This window comes from Tursiops truncatus, chromosome 1, assembly GCF_011762595.2.
Source record: "Tursiops truncatus isolate mTurTru1 chromosome 1, mTurTru1.mat.Y, whole genome shotgun sequence".
Classification (NCBI taxonomy): domain Eukaryota; kingdom Metazoa; phylum Chordata; class Mammalia; order Artiodactyla; family Delphinidae; genus Tursiops; species Tursiops truncatus.
The window spans coordinates 125,780,407-125,794,181 of record NC_047034.1 but is presented as its reverse complement, the minus strand read 5'-3'; the positions used below and the strand labels follow the sequence as shown (position 1 = coordinate 125,794,181).

Sequence of the window (13,775 nt, the reverse complement as noted above, 5' to 3'; positions counted from 1 at the left end):
AAACCAGCTGTTGCAGCTATCCAAGTGGGAGATGATGATGGTGGTGGTGTTGGCAGCCCTGAGAAATGGTTGAATTATTTTACATTTTGAAGTAAGCCAATAGTGTTTGCTGATGGACTGGATGTGGGTTGTGAAGAAAAGAAGTCAAGGATGCACTGTGGCTTGGGGGCTGCGCAATGGGAAGAATGGAGTTGCCATTGACCTATAGGAGGACAATCAGGAGGCCACCTTTGTCATTTTAAGTTTGAGATGCTTATTGTATATCAACACAAAGATGATGAGTAAACCTGAGATTCAGAAGAGATGACTGACCAGATTGGAAGTATATCTGGGAGTCATCAGCATATAAATATTTAGGGCCATGGGACTGGATGAAGTCACCAAGAGAGTGAGTGTAGATAGAGAAGAACTAAGCTGTTAAGAGTTAGGAAGAAGAGAACTTTACAATGAAGTAGATGGGTGAAAAGAATCACCTCTTCTATTTCAGAGACAGAAAATTTAGAAACTTGGTCAAGGTACCAGAACAAACTACAAAGGGCCAATTACCAACCCCAAACACCTATCTTTTTCACCTTTTTTTTTTTTGCGGTACGCGGGCCTCTCACTGCTGCAGCCTCTCGCGTTGCGGAGCACAGGCTCCGGACGCGCAAGCTCAGCAGCCATGGATCACAGGCCCAGCTGCTCCGCAGCATGTGGGATCTTCCCGGACCGGGGTACGAACCCATGTCCTCTGGGTTGGCAGGCGGACTCTCAACCACTGCGCCACCAGGGAAGCCCTTTTTCACCTTTGATTAGCCCACCAAGAAGAGACATTCACAGAGAGAACATTCCTACAACAATAGAAACCTCCTGACACACACTTAACTCAGTGGGGAGGTGGGGAAATGGAGTGAGGGGGTCCTTGAAAAGTGCCCTAGTGAGTCTCTTTATCTGACACCTCAACTAGCTGGCCCCTGCATGGCTGGTGAAATGTGAACAGCTGATGGCAACACAAGGAGGTCAGCCTAAAGCTCAAAGCAACAACACGCAACTATTGCCATGAATATTAATAGCTAAAGAAAATTTCCTTAGGGTAAGAAGTTATTGAACACACAACAAGATGGCATTAAGGGTATTGTATTAGGCCTTGATGCTATGAAACAAAGTACAAATAACAAATTACTTAGTGGTTTAAAACAACACTTACTTGGGCTTCCCTGGTGGTGCAGTGGTTGAGAGTCCACCTGCCAATGCTAAGGGACACAGGTTCGTGCCCCGGTCTGGGAGGATCCCACATGCCGCAGAGCGGCTGGGCCCGTGAGCCATGGCTGCTGAGCCTGCGTGTCCGGAGCCTGTGCTCCGCAATGGGAGAGGCCACGACAGTGAGAGGCCCACGTACTGCAAAAACAAACAAACAAACAACACTTATCCATTATCTCACAGTTTCTGCAGGTCAGATGTCTGGGAGTGGCTTAGTTGGGCTCTCTTCTCAGGGTCTCCAAGGCTAAAATCAGTGTTTCCCAGGCTACATTCTCATCTGAAGGCTTGAGTGGGGAAGGATCTACTTCTAAGCTCCCTCAGGTTGTTGGTAAAATCCATTTCCTTGCAGCTTCATGGAGGTTGGCTTCTTCAAAACCAGCAATGGAGAAAGTCTCTGATGCTTCCAGCCTCTCTTCAGAGAAGACCCTCTTTTAAAGGGCTCATCTGATAAGGTCAGGCCCACCAAGCCTAATCTCCCTTTGATTAACTCAAAGTCAATGAAATAGGGGCCTTAATTACACCTGCAAAGTCCTTTTATCTTTGCCATAGAATGTAACATAATCATGCGTGTGATAGCCCAAAACCATTACCATAGTCTATTGGTTAAAAACAAGGAATGGGTTCTGTCTATACTCAAAGAAGGAGGATTATACAGAGCTTAACACCTGGGTTTACATATCATTGAGGCCATCTCAGAATGTGCCCACCAGACAGTCCAAGAAACTAAACGTTTACGTTAAATTCCAAAATGGAAGTATTGATCCTAAGAAATGACATGTTTTTAGGTGTAAAGTCAATCTTGTCTGAATGATCTTCTCTGAGAAAAAAACTGAGGGAAATTTAGAGCCTGCCTTTAGAAACTAACTTCACCAGACTTACACAAAAGATACATCAGGAACCTTATGATCTTTAACAATAAAATATAATACAGTTGTAGATAGGTAGTTAGTACACCCGTCATAGACTAATTGATCTCCTTCAATGTGAACAATGATCTGTTTAATGCAGTAATAATAAGAATCATACTTCTTTCAGATGTTAAAGGATTGACTAATTTTTGAAAGAAAGAAAAGTTATCATTCTAAACTATAGAACCAGTAGTAGGAATATATGTATGATAATAGTGAAGAAAATATCAAAAAAGCCTTTTAATATGCAAAGCAGGTAGCAGTGCTAAAATAATTTAACAATTTCTGAGTATATATTTTCATCTGATTTCCAAATATAACCATTTAGCATCCTTATAAAATTTACTAGAAGGTCATTCCAGTCCTGTGCAGTTGAAGTACCTGGAGTTACCGGGGATAGTTTTAAAAATGATTTTCTATGCTGGAATTATTTTTTAAAATACAAATATATTAAAACACATGAAAAAAGTATATATACACATATATACTGATCTAGGGATATTCCTCTGATTTATCATTGGATACCATCCTCTCCTAGGACTAATAAGCACTTATGAAATGTATCATCTACAATCATCCTATTGTATAACTGCAATCTAGCTGTAGCTAAATTCAGCTTCTACTTCCAGTTGGAAACACCAGCTTTGAAAATAATCACTGATGAAACCATCTAGGTAGACTCAGCAATGAGGCAAAATGGTGTAACATATCTGAGTCAGAAAGTATGACAAATGAATATTTTTGAATACTGGAAGGCTAGGCTTATCTCATAGGGAACAACCGAACAACACATGAACAAATCACTTTCCCTATAGATCAAATATAGAATTCAGTATAATTTTCGAGTGAGGGACCAGGCCTGTATTAAGAAGTAATCCTTTTATACTGCATTTTTACTGCATGTAGTTGACCTGGGTGGGGCATTATTAGGGCTGTGGTTCGTTTGAATTGGAAAAACAATACAGGGGTTCTACTGTCCTACAGTTTCTGTTCAGATGACCAAAGTCATGGGACTTTCAGCATAGCTGGCTGATGACAGTGCATACTATTTTGTCCCAAAATCCAGTTCAAGCATGGACATACCAATTAGATGGTAAGCACTTTAAAGGCAAAGGACCAGGAATTGTACCATTCTTGGTATATTGTAGGACATCAAAGAAGTTTTTTCTTTGAATTAAATTTAAATATGGAATACCTTAGAGGGAATTCAATCATTACACAGGACTGCAGGATTCGGAGATCTTTTTGTTCAACCCTCAGATTCTGTTTAACTCAGTGAACATTGACTGTGCTTCTACTAAATGCAGAAATGGTGCTGCGTGCCAAGAACACCAAGTTGATGAAGTCACAGTCCCTGTTGTCAAGAAACTCACTCGATTCCCTAATTCATCGTCAGCTTGCTGTGATCACACTTCCTTCCAAAGAACTTCTAAGAAATACCTAGTGGATAGAACCTTGGAGTTCCACAGAACACAGTTCAACAACCTCCAAATGATGACTCAGGCCAGATTGCATAATTCAGGTTTTGTTTGCAAAACTGAACGGGCTTCAGCATCTCCCTAAATTTCAATGTAAAGGAATTCTTTAACAAAGACACTACATGTTAGAATTTAAGATATAGATATGAAACATACCTTACACTCCTGGGTAAGTTATGCATTGACAAGCACCATTCCTTTACTCAAACCTTGTCCCTTGCTGACAACGCAGTTAGGGATTAAGTGCAAAATGGCAGCTCAAATAAATGAGCCAGAAAACTGACCTATCACTTTTCTTTTCCACTAAATTGAGATCAAGAGAGCTGGAGAATATTTTGTCTAGAATGATACAAACATACGGGAGTTTGCAAAAACTCCCAGGTAGCTTAGCAAAAAATTACTTCTGTGACCTTTGTACAGTAACCTTAATAATGCAAGCATTGTTTTGAATGCAAGCATATGGGAGCATGTTTACCACTTTTGGTGACTTCAGTAGGTTTAACACATATTTTTGCATTTATTGCATAAACTCATGAAACAAAGGAAAGAACTTTCAACCTATTCAGTGAAAGTCTATGCATTGAAGTTTGCTTTTCAAAAATGCATAACTACTGCTTTCTTTACACCCACAAGTTGCCGTTATCTCAAAGCTGAAATTTTAGCATATGACTAAAAGGTCCGATAGCTGCTGCTTCATGATTCAGCATCTAACATTAATAATTCACAGTGAGATCACAGGCCCCCTGTGGAAGGTAGTGACATACTTGCCTTATGAAAGGAAGCTGAGGGCATATTGAGAGCATTTTGAATTTAGATATGCAGCTTGTGTGGGTGTCAGACAATTGTCTCTTAGCTGGTGCCCTGCAGAAGGATCCTCCTTCGGGAAAGGCTGTCTGAGAAAGGTGAACTGGGCTTGTATGGCTAGGATACACTAGGATACACACATGTGGTAACCAGCTCCTGGTGCACACGGTTTTCCAGAGTTACCCTGGGCAGGTGGGAAGCCTTTCTGCTTTCTGTGGAAGAGATTCCAACTTGGTTCCCTGCCACCACCAAACACAAATGTGTTGATTTTTCTTTTTTTGAGCTCCCAACCCTTGCAACCTTCCAAAAATAAATCAAACCAGCCATCAGGGGACCGAAATAATACTACTACTAATAAGCAGCTTTGCCTAGACTTACATAAACAACACTTCTGAGGTAAACTTTGCCCCAGAGGTCTGGACACACTCTTTTTATGTAACCAGCTTACTAATAATTACTAGACTTGGGTGCATTAACCCTGAAAATAGATTTTAATAGCAGGCCCCCAAAACAAAAGACATGAAACGACAATTAAAAAAAACAAATGTGCACCAACTAGAAAAACACTTGGCAGCCAGCTCCAGCCCAAGCTAAGACACCCTCCGTCCCCCGCACAAAGACCTCCTCTCCTACCCGCCCTGCCAGCAGGATGAGAGTAGGCTCAGGACCCCGCCCCCCATCCCCGCCCCCGCCCCAGGCTCGCCTTCCTCGTGGCCCCTCCCTCTTCCGCTCCTCTCAGCCGGGTTCCAGGAGCTGAGGTCAAATTGTCGGAGCAGGCTGATTTGCATAGCCCAATGGTTGCGCGCATGCAAATGAGGCGGGTGGTGGTTGGCTGGGGGTTGGCAGGATAACTCCGGCGAGGGGGGCCTTTGTCCTTCAGTGGCTGTGAGGCAGCTGCCGCGTCGCTATAGTGGACTGTGGCGAGGGGGGGCGCCGAGAGCCGGCGGGCGAGCGAGCGAGGGGGCAGGAGGGGCGGACGGCGCGGCGGCGGCGGGCGCTGGAGGAGCCTGAGAAGGAGTGCAGAAAGCAGGCACCCGCGCGCCCACGGTGGCAGGAGCAGCCCGCAAGCCGCTCTCTCTCTGTAGGGCACCTGCAGTTGCAATATGACTTTGGAGGAATTCTCGGCTGGAGAGCAGAAGACCGAAAGGCAAGTCAGCCGGAGCTTCTCCCTGAACTCTGCTTGCCCACTGCGCGCACCCCAGTGCTGCCAGGCTGTGCAAGGTTTGCGGGGAGCGAGCGGTTAAAAGTTTGCAGAGGGTACTTCCTATCCCGCCTTTCTTCCTCGGGACACTAGAGGCGTGCGTGGACAGAAAGAGCGTGCCTCCCACGCCGGTCGAGCCCCTCGAGCCTTTGCAAAGGGCAGAAGTGACCGTCCCTGCCGGTGCGGCTCCTGCGGCCGGCAGCCTGTGGCTTCGCCCAGCGCCGGGGACTGGCAGTGCCCTCGGGAGAGGGTGGCGGATGGCACTCTCGGGGCTTCTCACTGGACGCCTGGCCTCTGGGCGTGCGAGGGGTTACGGCGGGGGGGGGGGTGACAGGCCGGGAACCCCGGGTTTGCAAAGGCCCAGGTGCGCCGTGGCGCGTGCACTCGGGAGGGAGGGTCGCGGCGCAGGGCGAGGGGGCCGCGACGGCCCCGAGGGGCGGCGGGCTGACGGGATCCCCTTGCTCTGCCTGCGTGTAGGATGGATAAGGTGGGGGATGCCCTCGAGGAAGTGCTCAGCAAAGCCCTGAGTCAGCGCACCATCACCGTCGGGGTGTACGAGGCGGCCAAGCTGCTCAACGTGTAAGTGGAACCCTCGCATGTCCCTCGTGGTTTCTCTTCCCGCCCCAGCCCGGAGAGGTCGCCTTCCAGGGGCGCCCCCTCGGCCAGCAGTGCCACTTCCTGCCGCTTTCCATCTGCCCTGAGGTTGCTTGTCCCAAGGGGAGCAAGCGGGCCGGGGCGCGACCCCCCGGGACGTGGGCGCGGGATGCGGGCGCCCACGCGGCGGGTCTTGCCTTTGGGCTCATCAGCCCCGTCCCTGCCCGCACGCAGCGACCCCGACAACGTGGTGCTGTGCCTGCTGGCGGCGGACGAGGACGACGACAGGGACGTGGCTCTGCAGATCCACTTCACCCTGATCCAGGCGTTCTGCTGCGAGAACGACATCGACATCCTGCGCGTCAGCAACCCTGGCCGGCTGGCCGAGCTCCTGCTCCTGGAGAGTGACGCGGGCCCCGCGTTGAGCGAGGGCGCGGAGCAGCCCCCGGACTTGCACTGCGTGCTGGTGACGGTAAGGGAGAAGGGGACTGCGGACAGGACGTGGTTAGAGTCCTGGCAGGAAGTCCGCAACGGCTGAAAGTCGCCTGACTCCAGATCTGGAATGGCTGAGGGTCAAGAACTGGGCGCCTTTGCCCCATCAAAGAGTGTGGCTGGACTTTCAGCCGAGATGTGCTAGTTTCATCCTTGGGATTTTCTCTGGTACGGAACGTGTCTAAGCACGTTGGAGGCTGCCAGAAGCGGAAGAGATCCTTGTGAGTCAGCATTGTCAGCCCAGCTACTCCCTACCTACATCTGCACTACCTCCCGTGACTAATTCCTTTAGCAGGGCAGATTAGATAAAGCCAAATAAATTCCTGGCTCACCCTCATTAAGGAGTCAGCTTCATTCTCTGCCAGTCAGAGCTAAAAATAGAAATGGTGTGGGAGACAGACCTTATTAATTCCCTAGAAATGTATTGAGAGGATAGAGTGGAAATTTTTTCTTTGCAATCTTGCATATTTTAAAATGGAGCTCCCCCCCACCCCCATAAAAACCTTTGGTAGGTAGATAACTTGTGTTTACAGAGGTAAATGTGATCGTTTTGTCTTTTACATTTTACTACTTTTTGACTGATCTCTTTAAGTGGCAGCCTAATTATTTTGCTACTCCTAAAAAAATACTACTGTCTCTTTTGGGAGGATAACAGGTGGCAGTTCTAGTTAACTGCTATGCAGCTCTCACCTCCTGGTAGCCCAGCATGGAAATATTTCTCACAGTTGTTTCACTCAGGTCTCTGCCAAGGTACAAGTTTGGTAGGGCAAGCCTGTGAATAATACTTTCATGCAAAACTGAATAAATATTATGAAAACATATATATATGTATATGGCTCAGTGGGTTTCATGTACTCAGACTATACTCAGACTTTGAAGAGTACAGCTTAGTAGAGAATTACCCTGAATGATTTTGCAGGAAACCCAACTACCTAGAAGAAATTTTATTTCTTATGGTTGTAACAGGTCTCTGTGTCACACAGCCAAAGTATAGAATGTTCGAGTGTCTTCCCCTCAAAAGTGGTGTAATAAGTAGCAAAGGCTGACTTTTTTAATAGTAAATTTATTTTTTCTAAATTTGTTCCCAGAATCCACATTCATCACAGTGGAAGGATCCTGCCTTAAGTCAACTTATTTGTTTTTGCCGGGAAAGTCGCTACATGGATCAGTGGGTTCCAGTGATTAATCTCCCTGAACGGTGATGGCATCTGAATGAAAATAACTGAACCAAATTGCACTGAAGTTTTGAAATACCTTTGTAGTTACTCAAGCAGTTACTCCCTACACTGATGCAAGGATTACAGAAACTGATGTCAAGGGGCTGAGTGAGTTCAACTACATGTTCTGGGAGCCCGGAGATAGATGACTTTGCAGATGGAAAGAGGTGAAAATGAAGAAGGAAGCTGTGTGGAAACAGAAATACAAGTCAAAAGGAACAAAAATTACAAAGAACCACGCAGGAAGGAAAACAAAACTATGTATTAATTTAGGATGGTTGAGTTACATTTAAATAAACCAAATATGCTTTGTTGAAGTTTAAATGTGCGGCAGTAGTTTGGGTAATTTTGGTTTATATGCCCTCAAGTAAAAAAGAAAAAAGCAGAAAGGGTTAATCATATTTTAAAACCATATTTTATTGTATTTTGATGAGATGTTAAATTCTCAAAGTTTTATTATAAATTGTACTAAGTTATTTTATGACATGAAAGGTTATTTATGCTATAAATTTTTTGAAACACAATACTTAACAATAAACTGGTATGGAATAATTGCATCATTTCTTTATGTGTGTTTTGTTTCTTTTAACTTGGACTTTCTTTTAAAGAAGTTTCTTTTTAATATGGAAAAATTAAAACCCTTGTGAAATTATATACATATAGTATATGTGTCTGTATATATAGATGTGTGTGTGTATGTATATATAATTCTTTTCCACTCTTAAACATTTGGGCCAGACATGGGGGCATAATATTGCTTTTCATTCATTCTTTAGTGGACATTTTAGTGATGCCCTGCTCTAGCCTACATCCAAAGTCAGAAAAACGAAGATTTAAGAGGAGTTGGGGTTAGAGTTAGGGAACAGGAGTGTTAGAAATTGCACTTGCAAAACCTGAATAAATATTTATAGTTCAATGATACTAGTGCTGTAATAAGATTATATGCAACATATTAAGGAAGCAGAGGGGAGAGAGTGACCAAAGGTACCTGTAAGACCAGTGAAGTTTTTCCTGGAGAGAGATTATTTTATTTGGATCTTAAAACAGGAAGAGGATATTGCTAGCAGCAGCACACTAGTTTCTGAAAAGGTGTGGAGGCCCGAAAGACCAAAACCTGTTCAGGGAACAAAGTGATTCTGTGTGTGCCTCTGGTGTAGAAAGATAAGGGAGAGAAAAGGCTGAAAGGTAAGTGGCGATTAGGCCCAGACTGTAAAGGGCATTCTGTGTCACCCTTAGCTTTTGGGCTTCTTTCTGTAAACTTTGGCCAGTCTGCAGAGGCCTTCACGCAGGGAGTGACGTGATCAGTGTTCTAGGAAGATAACACTGGAGACTGAAAGACGGGTTATTGGGATAATCGGCTGTAGGTAACAAGGCCAATTAGAAAGTGACTGGAACAGTCCAAGGCTGTGCATTTTGCAGAAGCATATTCAGGGAACAAACAGGAAAGTGGCCTGCTAAATACTCTGGTACCCTTATTCTCTTTCTAGAGCTGTGTGCCTTCCAGCTGAACATGTCTGCTATGGTTCTGAGGGGTTTGGTTAAATTAGATGGGAGAGGTGGAGGAAAAGAGCAAAAGAAATGAAAGGCTTCAGCAGAACAGTCATCTTTTACTTGGAACAGTCACTTGATAATTAACTGCAATAACCTCCTGTAGATACAGCCAAAGAAAGCAAAAATGCCTACTGAGGCGAAGCCTAATATAGCTTTGGTCTACATGATTTTTCTTTGCCTCCTTCTCAAACCATAAGCCCCCATGGCTCCCCTGCCATCTGTCTCCCACCCTTGTCATGACTACATACAATCAGGAAAAAGTAGAAGTCAGAGGAGAGAAAACCAGCTAACAGTAACTAAAAGCTCCACATTTCTGCATATTTTAGGAATAACATAGGCCCATGAGCCCTTCACCTTGCAATTAAGTTTCTGTTTTTCACATCTACTAGAAATGTGGGTTTTTAGGCCTTGTTTAGACTTGTATCTTATTTAAGCTAGTGCCTGGTCCAAAACATAACTGGTATTTAATATTTGTTTCTTACATTATCAAAAGATTGAGAGCAGTGAATTTTAAACAGAATTTCTTTTCGTTCCCACTAAAGTAAAAATATTTTCAATTCTTTCCCACAACTACTTGATTAAAAACGCTTCTGCAAAGATGAGTGAATTAAAGTAGGAAGGCAGAGTGGGGAGAAGCAGCATTGCTTGGCGGAAAGAACATGGGGTACAGCCAGGATCAGTCCCAGTGCATCCCGTTTTCCTCATCAGCAGAATGGAGATAAAATTAACCATCTTGCAGCGTTGTTTCGCTCCTACAGGACTGTAACTTCCCTGAAGGTAAGAAACAATGTCTGGTTCATAATTGTAGCCCAGTACTTAGCACACTTCTCAGCAAGCAGTAGGTGTTGAATTAATATTTGTTGACTAGGGACTTCCCTGGCTGTCCCGTGGTTAAGACTCCACCCTTCCAATGTAGGGGGTGTGGGTTCGATCCCTGCTCAGGGAACTAAGATCCCACATAGCGTGGCAAAAAAAAAAATTTGTTGACTAAATGATTTAGAAATAATAGATGCAAACTACCTGGCATCTGATAGGTGCCAATACAGTGTGTCTATTACTAAAACTTAGGCGATAGCAATAGAAAAACTTTTAAGGCATCAGAGAAATCTGTTGCTTATAACATGGTATATATATTTTAAGAAAAGTGTTTTGAATCTGTATTCTCAATTCATAGTACTTAGAGATATGAAGTGGTAGTATGTATCCTTCAGGTTGTTTGGTTTCAGAAAAATCTCAACAATTAATTCAGTGTTGTTGTTTTGGTTTTCAAGTTTTAACTATTGTTATTTGCTCCTGATTGAACATAACCCAAAAGTAACAAGGCATTGAAAAATCCAATCTGAAACAATTGAGTTAATTGTAAACAAGTGTGCAATTACCAGGGCAGATTCTGCCTCTAAATGATGCTAATACTTTTCAGTTGTGCTTTAAATGCCTACTTATTGCGAATAGGTGAAAACGTTACAACAGGGACAAAAATCCCCTCGTCTACCTACGGTGTGTTGTTTGTGGAAAATACCTATTTTTTTCCACTGGCAGCTTCACCTCAGTGTTGTAAATAGCATTGACTTCTCCTGCCTACAGTTCACCAGGGCCCTCAGTAAGTTAAACTTATATAATGAAAGGACTCATGAAGGTAACTAATCTTCCATAATATATGTTTTATTTCCCAAATAAAGAAAAAAGGGTCATGACTAGGAAAGAGCTGTTTGTATATTGTTAATAGGAAGTATTTTCAAAGCTTGTTTTGAGATGCCTTACTGTAACCCTTCTAAAATCAGTTTCCCAATTTTCAACTATATGGGTTAAATTTTATTCTTTGATATGTGGTAGAAGGCTGTAAGCAGTGAGGTGCGTTTCCTTTAAATGAACAAAACTCTCAATGGCATGATTTAACACCAAGCCAGTGTCCCTCAAGTTGAGTTGAATCTTTTTTTGTTCCTTTTTAACAATACCTAGATAAACATAAGAAACTGTGTAAAACGTTATAGTCATGAAGATCACCAAGAAGTACTTAGTGAGAACTTATTATGGGCAAGGGGCTATGCTGGTTATATTGAAATCTAAGAAAAATCAGACCCTTCCTCTGGCCTCAAGGAGTTCCCAGCCTAGTGAAGTAACTAGGGCATGCACATCAATAGATGTAATCCAAAGCAAAAGTGCCCAGTAACATAAGAAAGGCCCAGAGAAATGCTATGAGAATTCAAAGGGTAGAGATTTCTGGAGGGCACATGGGGATGACAAGTAGAAAAAGTCTGTTAAGTTCTTTTTTTTTTTTTTTTTGGCGGTACGCGGGCCTATCACTGTTGTGGCCTCTCCTGTTGCGGAGCACAGGCTCCGGATGCGCAGGCTCAGCAGCCATGGCTCACGGGCCCAGCCGCTCCGCAGCATGTGGGATCCTCCTGGACAGGGGCACGAGCCCGCGTCCCCTACATCGGCAGGCGGACTCTCAACCACTGCGCCACCAGGGAAGCCCAAAAGTCTGTAAGTTCTTTGATCAGAAGCTAGCATCGTATTTTGCAACCACACAAATTACTTAATTGATTGAATATTGAATGTAATTCTGCTAAGTGCTGTGGGGAATACACAGATGTAGCCTATAAGAGCACTTGTCCTTAAGAAGTTTATCATCAAATAAGGAAATTGTGAAGGTTAGCACATTCACTTCTTTAATGCTATTTATTGAAAGCCCATCATGTACCTGACACTGTGTTAGGTCCCGGGGCTACAGAAGTGAAAAAATAAGGTCTCTGCCTTCAAGGATGTGTGCAATTTAGTGTAGAAGACTGACACCTGTGATGCAGGGTGATCAGCGATGATGTGCTATGTTCAAGGCCTAAGTGTTCCTGGGGGTCAGGAAGGTTTGCCAGATCCAATGCAACCAGTGCAACCCAAAGGATGAAGAGATCTGCCAGGGGACTGTGAAGGGCACGTCTTCCCGGACAGGAATTGCAGCTCTCGAGTGTATGTTTGAGGCATGTTTGGGGCGAGTTTCTGAGGCAACCACACCACTCACATAGGGCTTACTACACGCTGAGCACAGCTCTAAGAACCTTATGGTAACTCATTAGCCTCACAACAACTCTATGGACGTAAGTATCAGTACTATTATTGCCTCTATTTTGAAGGTGAAGAGACTGATACACACAGAGAGAAATCTGCCCAGAGTTTGTTAGTAAGTGGCAAGTCCAGGATGCTCGCTGAAGAAGTCTGGTCCTGGAATCCATATTCTCCAATGACAGGTGATAATGTGGGAAAAGGTGGTAGGGAGGACCATGAAGGGCCCTGCAAGCCAGCCTTTTTTTCATTAGGTGATAGAAAGCCATTTAAAAACTTAAAACTGAGAAAATAGGCAGGGTGCTATTACCACCATGACAGGGGCTAGGAAAAGATGAAACTGTGGCTCACAAAGTCCTAATGTGAGGTTGGAAACTGGTAGCCAAGAGAAATTTGGCTCACGTGATGTTTAAAAACAATTTTGGGGAGGAATCACTTGCCAACGTTTAAACATGGAGAAATTTCTTCGAAAAATCTTTATTTCTGTTGTCACTTGGAAATTTGCTGTATGTGGCAACAGTGGGCCCACATTCTGCATGGCAGCAATTGGCTGCAGCTGAGGGAGGCGCCTCCCTTTTAGACAAAGATTTCCAGTTTGCCACAGACCTCACCCCTCCCTATTGTTAACTTAAGCCTGCTGGACTCACTTAGGCTTTCCTTCCTAATCCTTTTAGGCATGTGAGGTCCACACTTCACCCCCCAATGACAAATATCTCTCAGTCTGGGGCTCAGATTCTTCCTGTGTAAAGTGAGGGATTTGCCCTCCAGAATTTCTCACATTGTTCCGATCATAATGAAGACCTAGCATTTTTGATAGTGTTAAAAATACACCTTTAAGACCCTTTCCCAGGAGCTTCAGATTAAGTGGGGCTGGGAAAATTCTCAGAATTTATTTTTTTAACAAGTAAATTCAGGTAATTCTTATTATCAGGGAAGAGAAACACTGCCTGCTTTCTTGGAGTTCTTCCAGCTGAAATTGAGCAGAATCACGCTTAACAAGTTTGGTGCGGGGGCAGGGGCAGGGGCAGGGAGCAGCGAGCAGCTTTCACATCAGTTTCCAGTCTCCCTGATGTTAGCCCACCAGGAGCTGAGGGATACATGTTTCTCTGCAAAGGTTGAAGAGATTCTCAGGGAAGAGGTATAACCAGAACAATTTGCTACGTGTGGACAGAGTTAGAATTTACTAGTTTACTAAGGTGATTACTGTACAAATTACAAGAACTACAAAAGGTGG

General features: G+C 44.1%; 1 protein-coding gene across 1 annotated transcript; it reads left to right on the top strand.

Annotated features, from left to right (window-relative positions):
- Positions 1–5,321: 5,321 nt before the first annotated feature.
- On the top strand, positions 5,322–8,490 carry GADD45A (growth arrest and DNA damage inducible alpha). Its single transcript, XM_004330808.4, has 4 exons — positions 5,322–5,576; positions 6,108–6,209; positions 6,459–6,696; positions 7,805–8,490. The coding sequence occupies exons 1-4, from the start codon at positions 5,533–5,535 to the stop codon at positions 7,916–7,918; spliced, it is 498 nt and encodes a 165-aa protein (XP_004330856.1). The 5' UTR covers positions 5,322–5,532; the 3' UTR covers positions 7,919–8,490.
- The last annotated feature ends 5,285 nt before the right edge of the window (positions 8,491–13,775 follow it).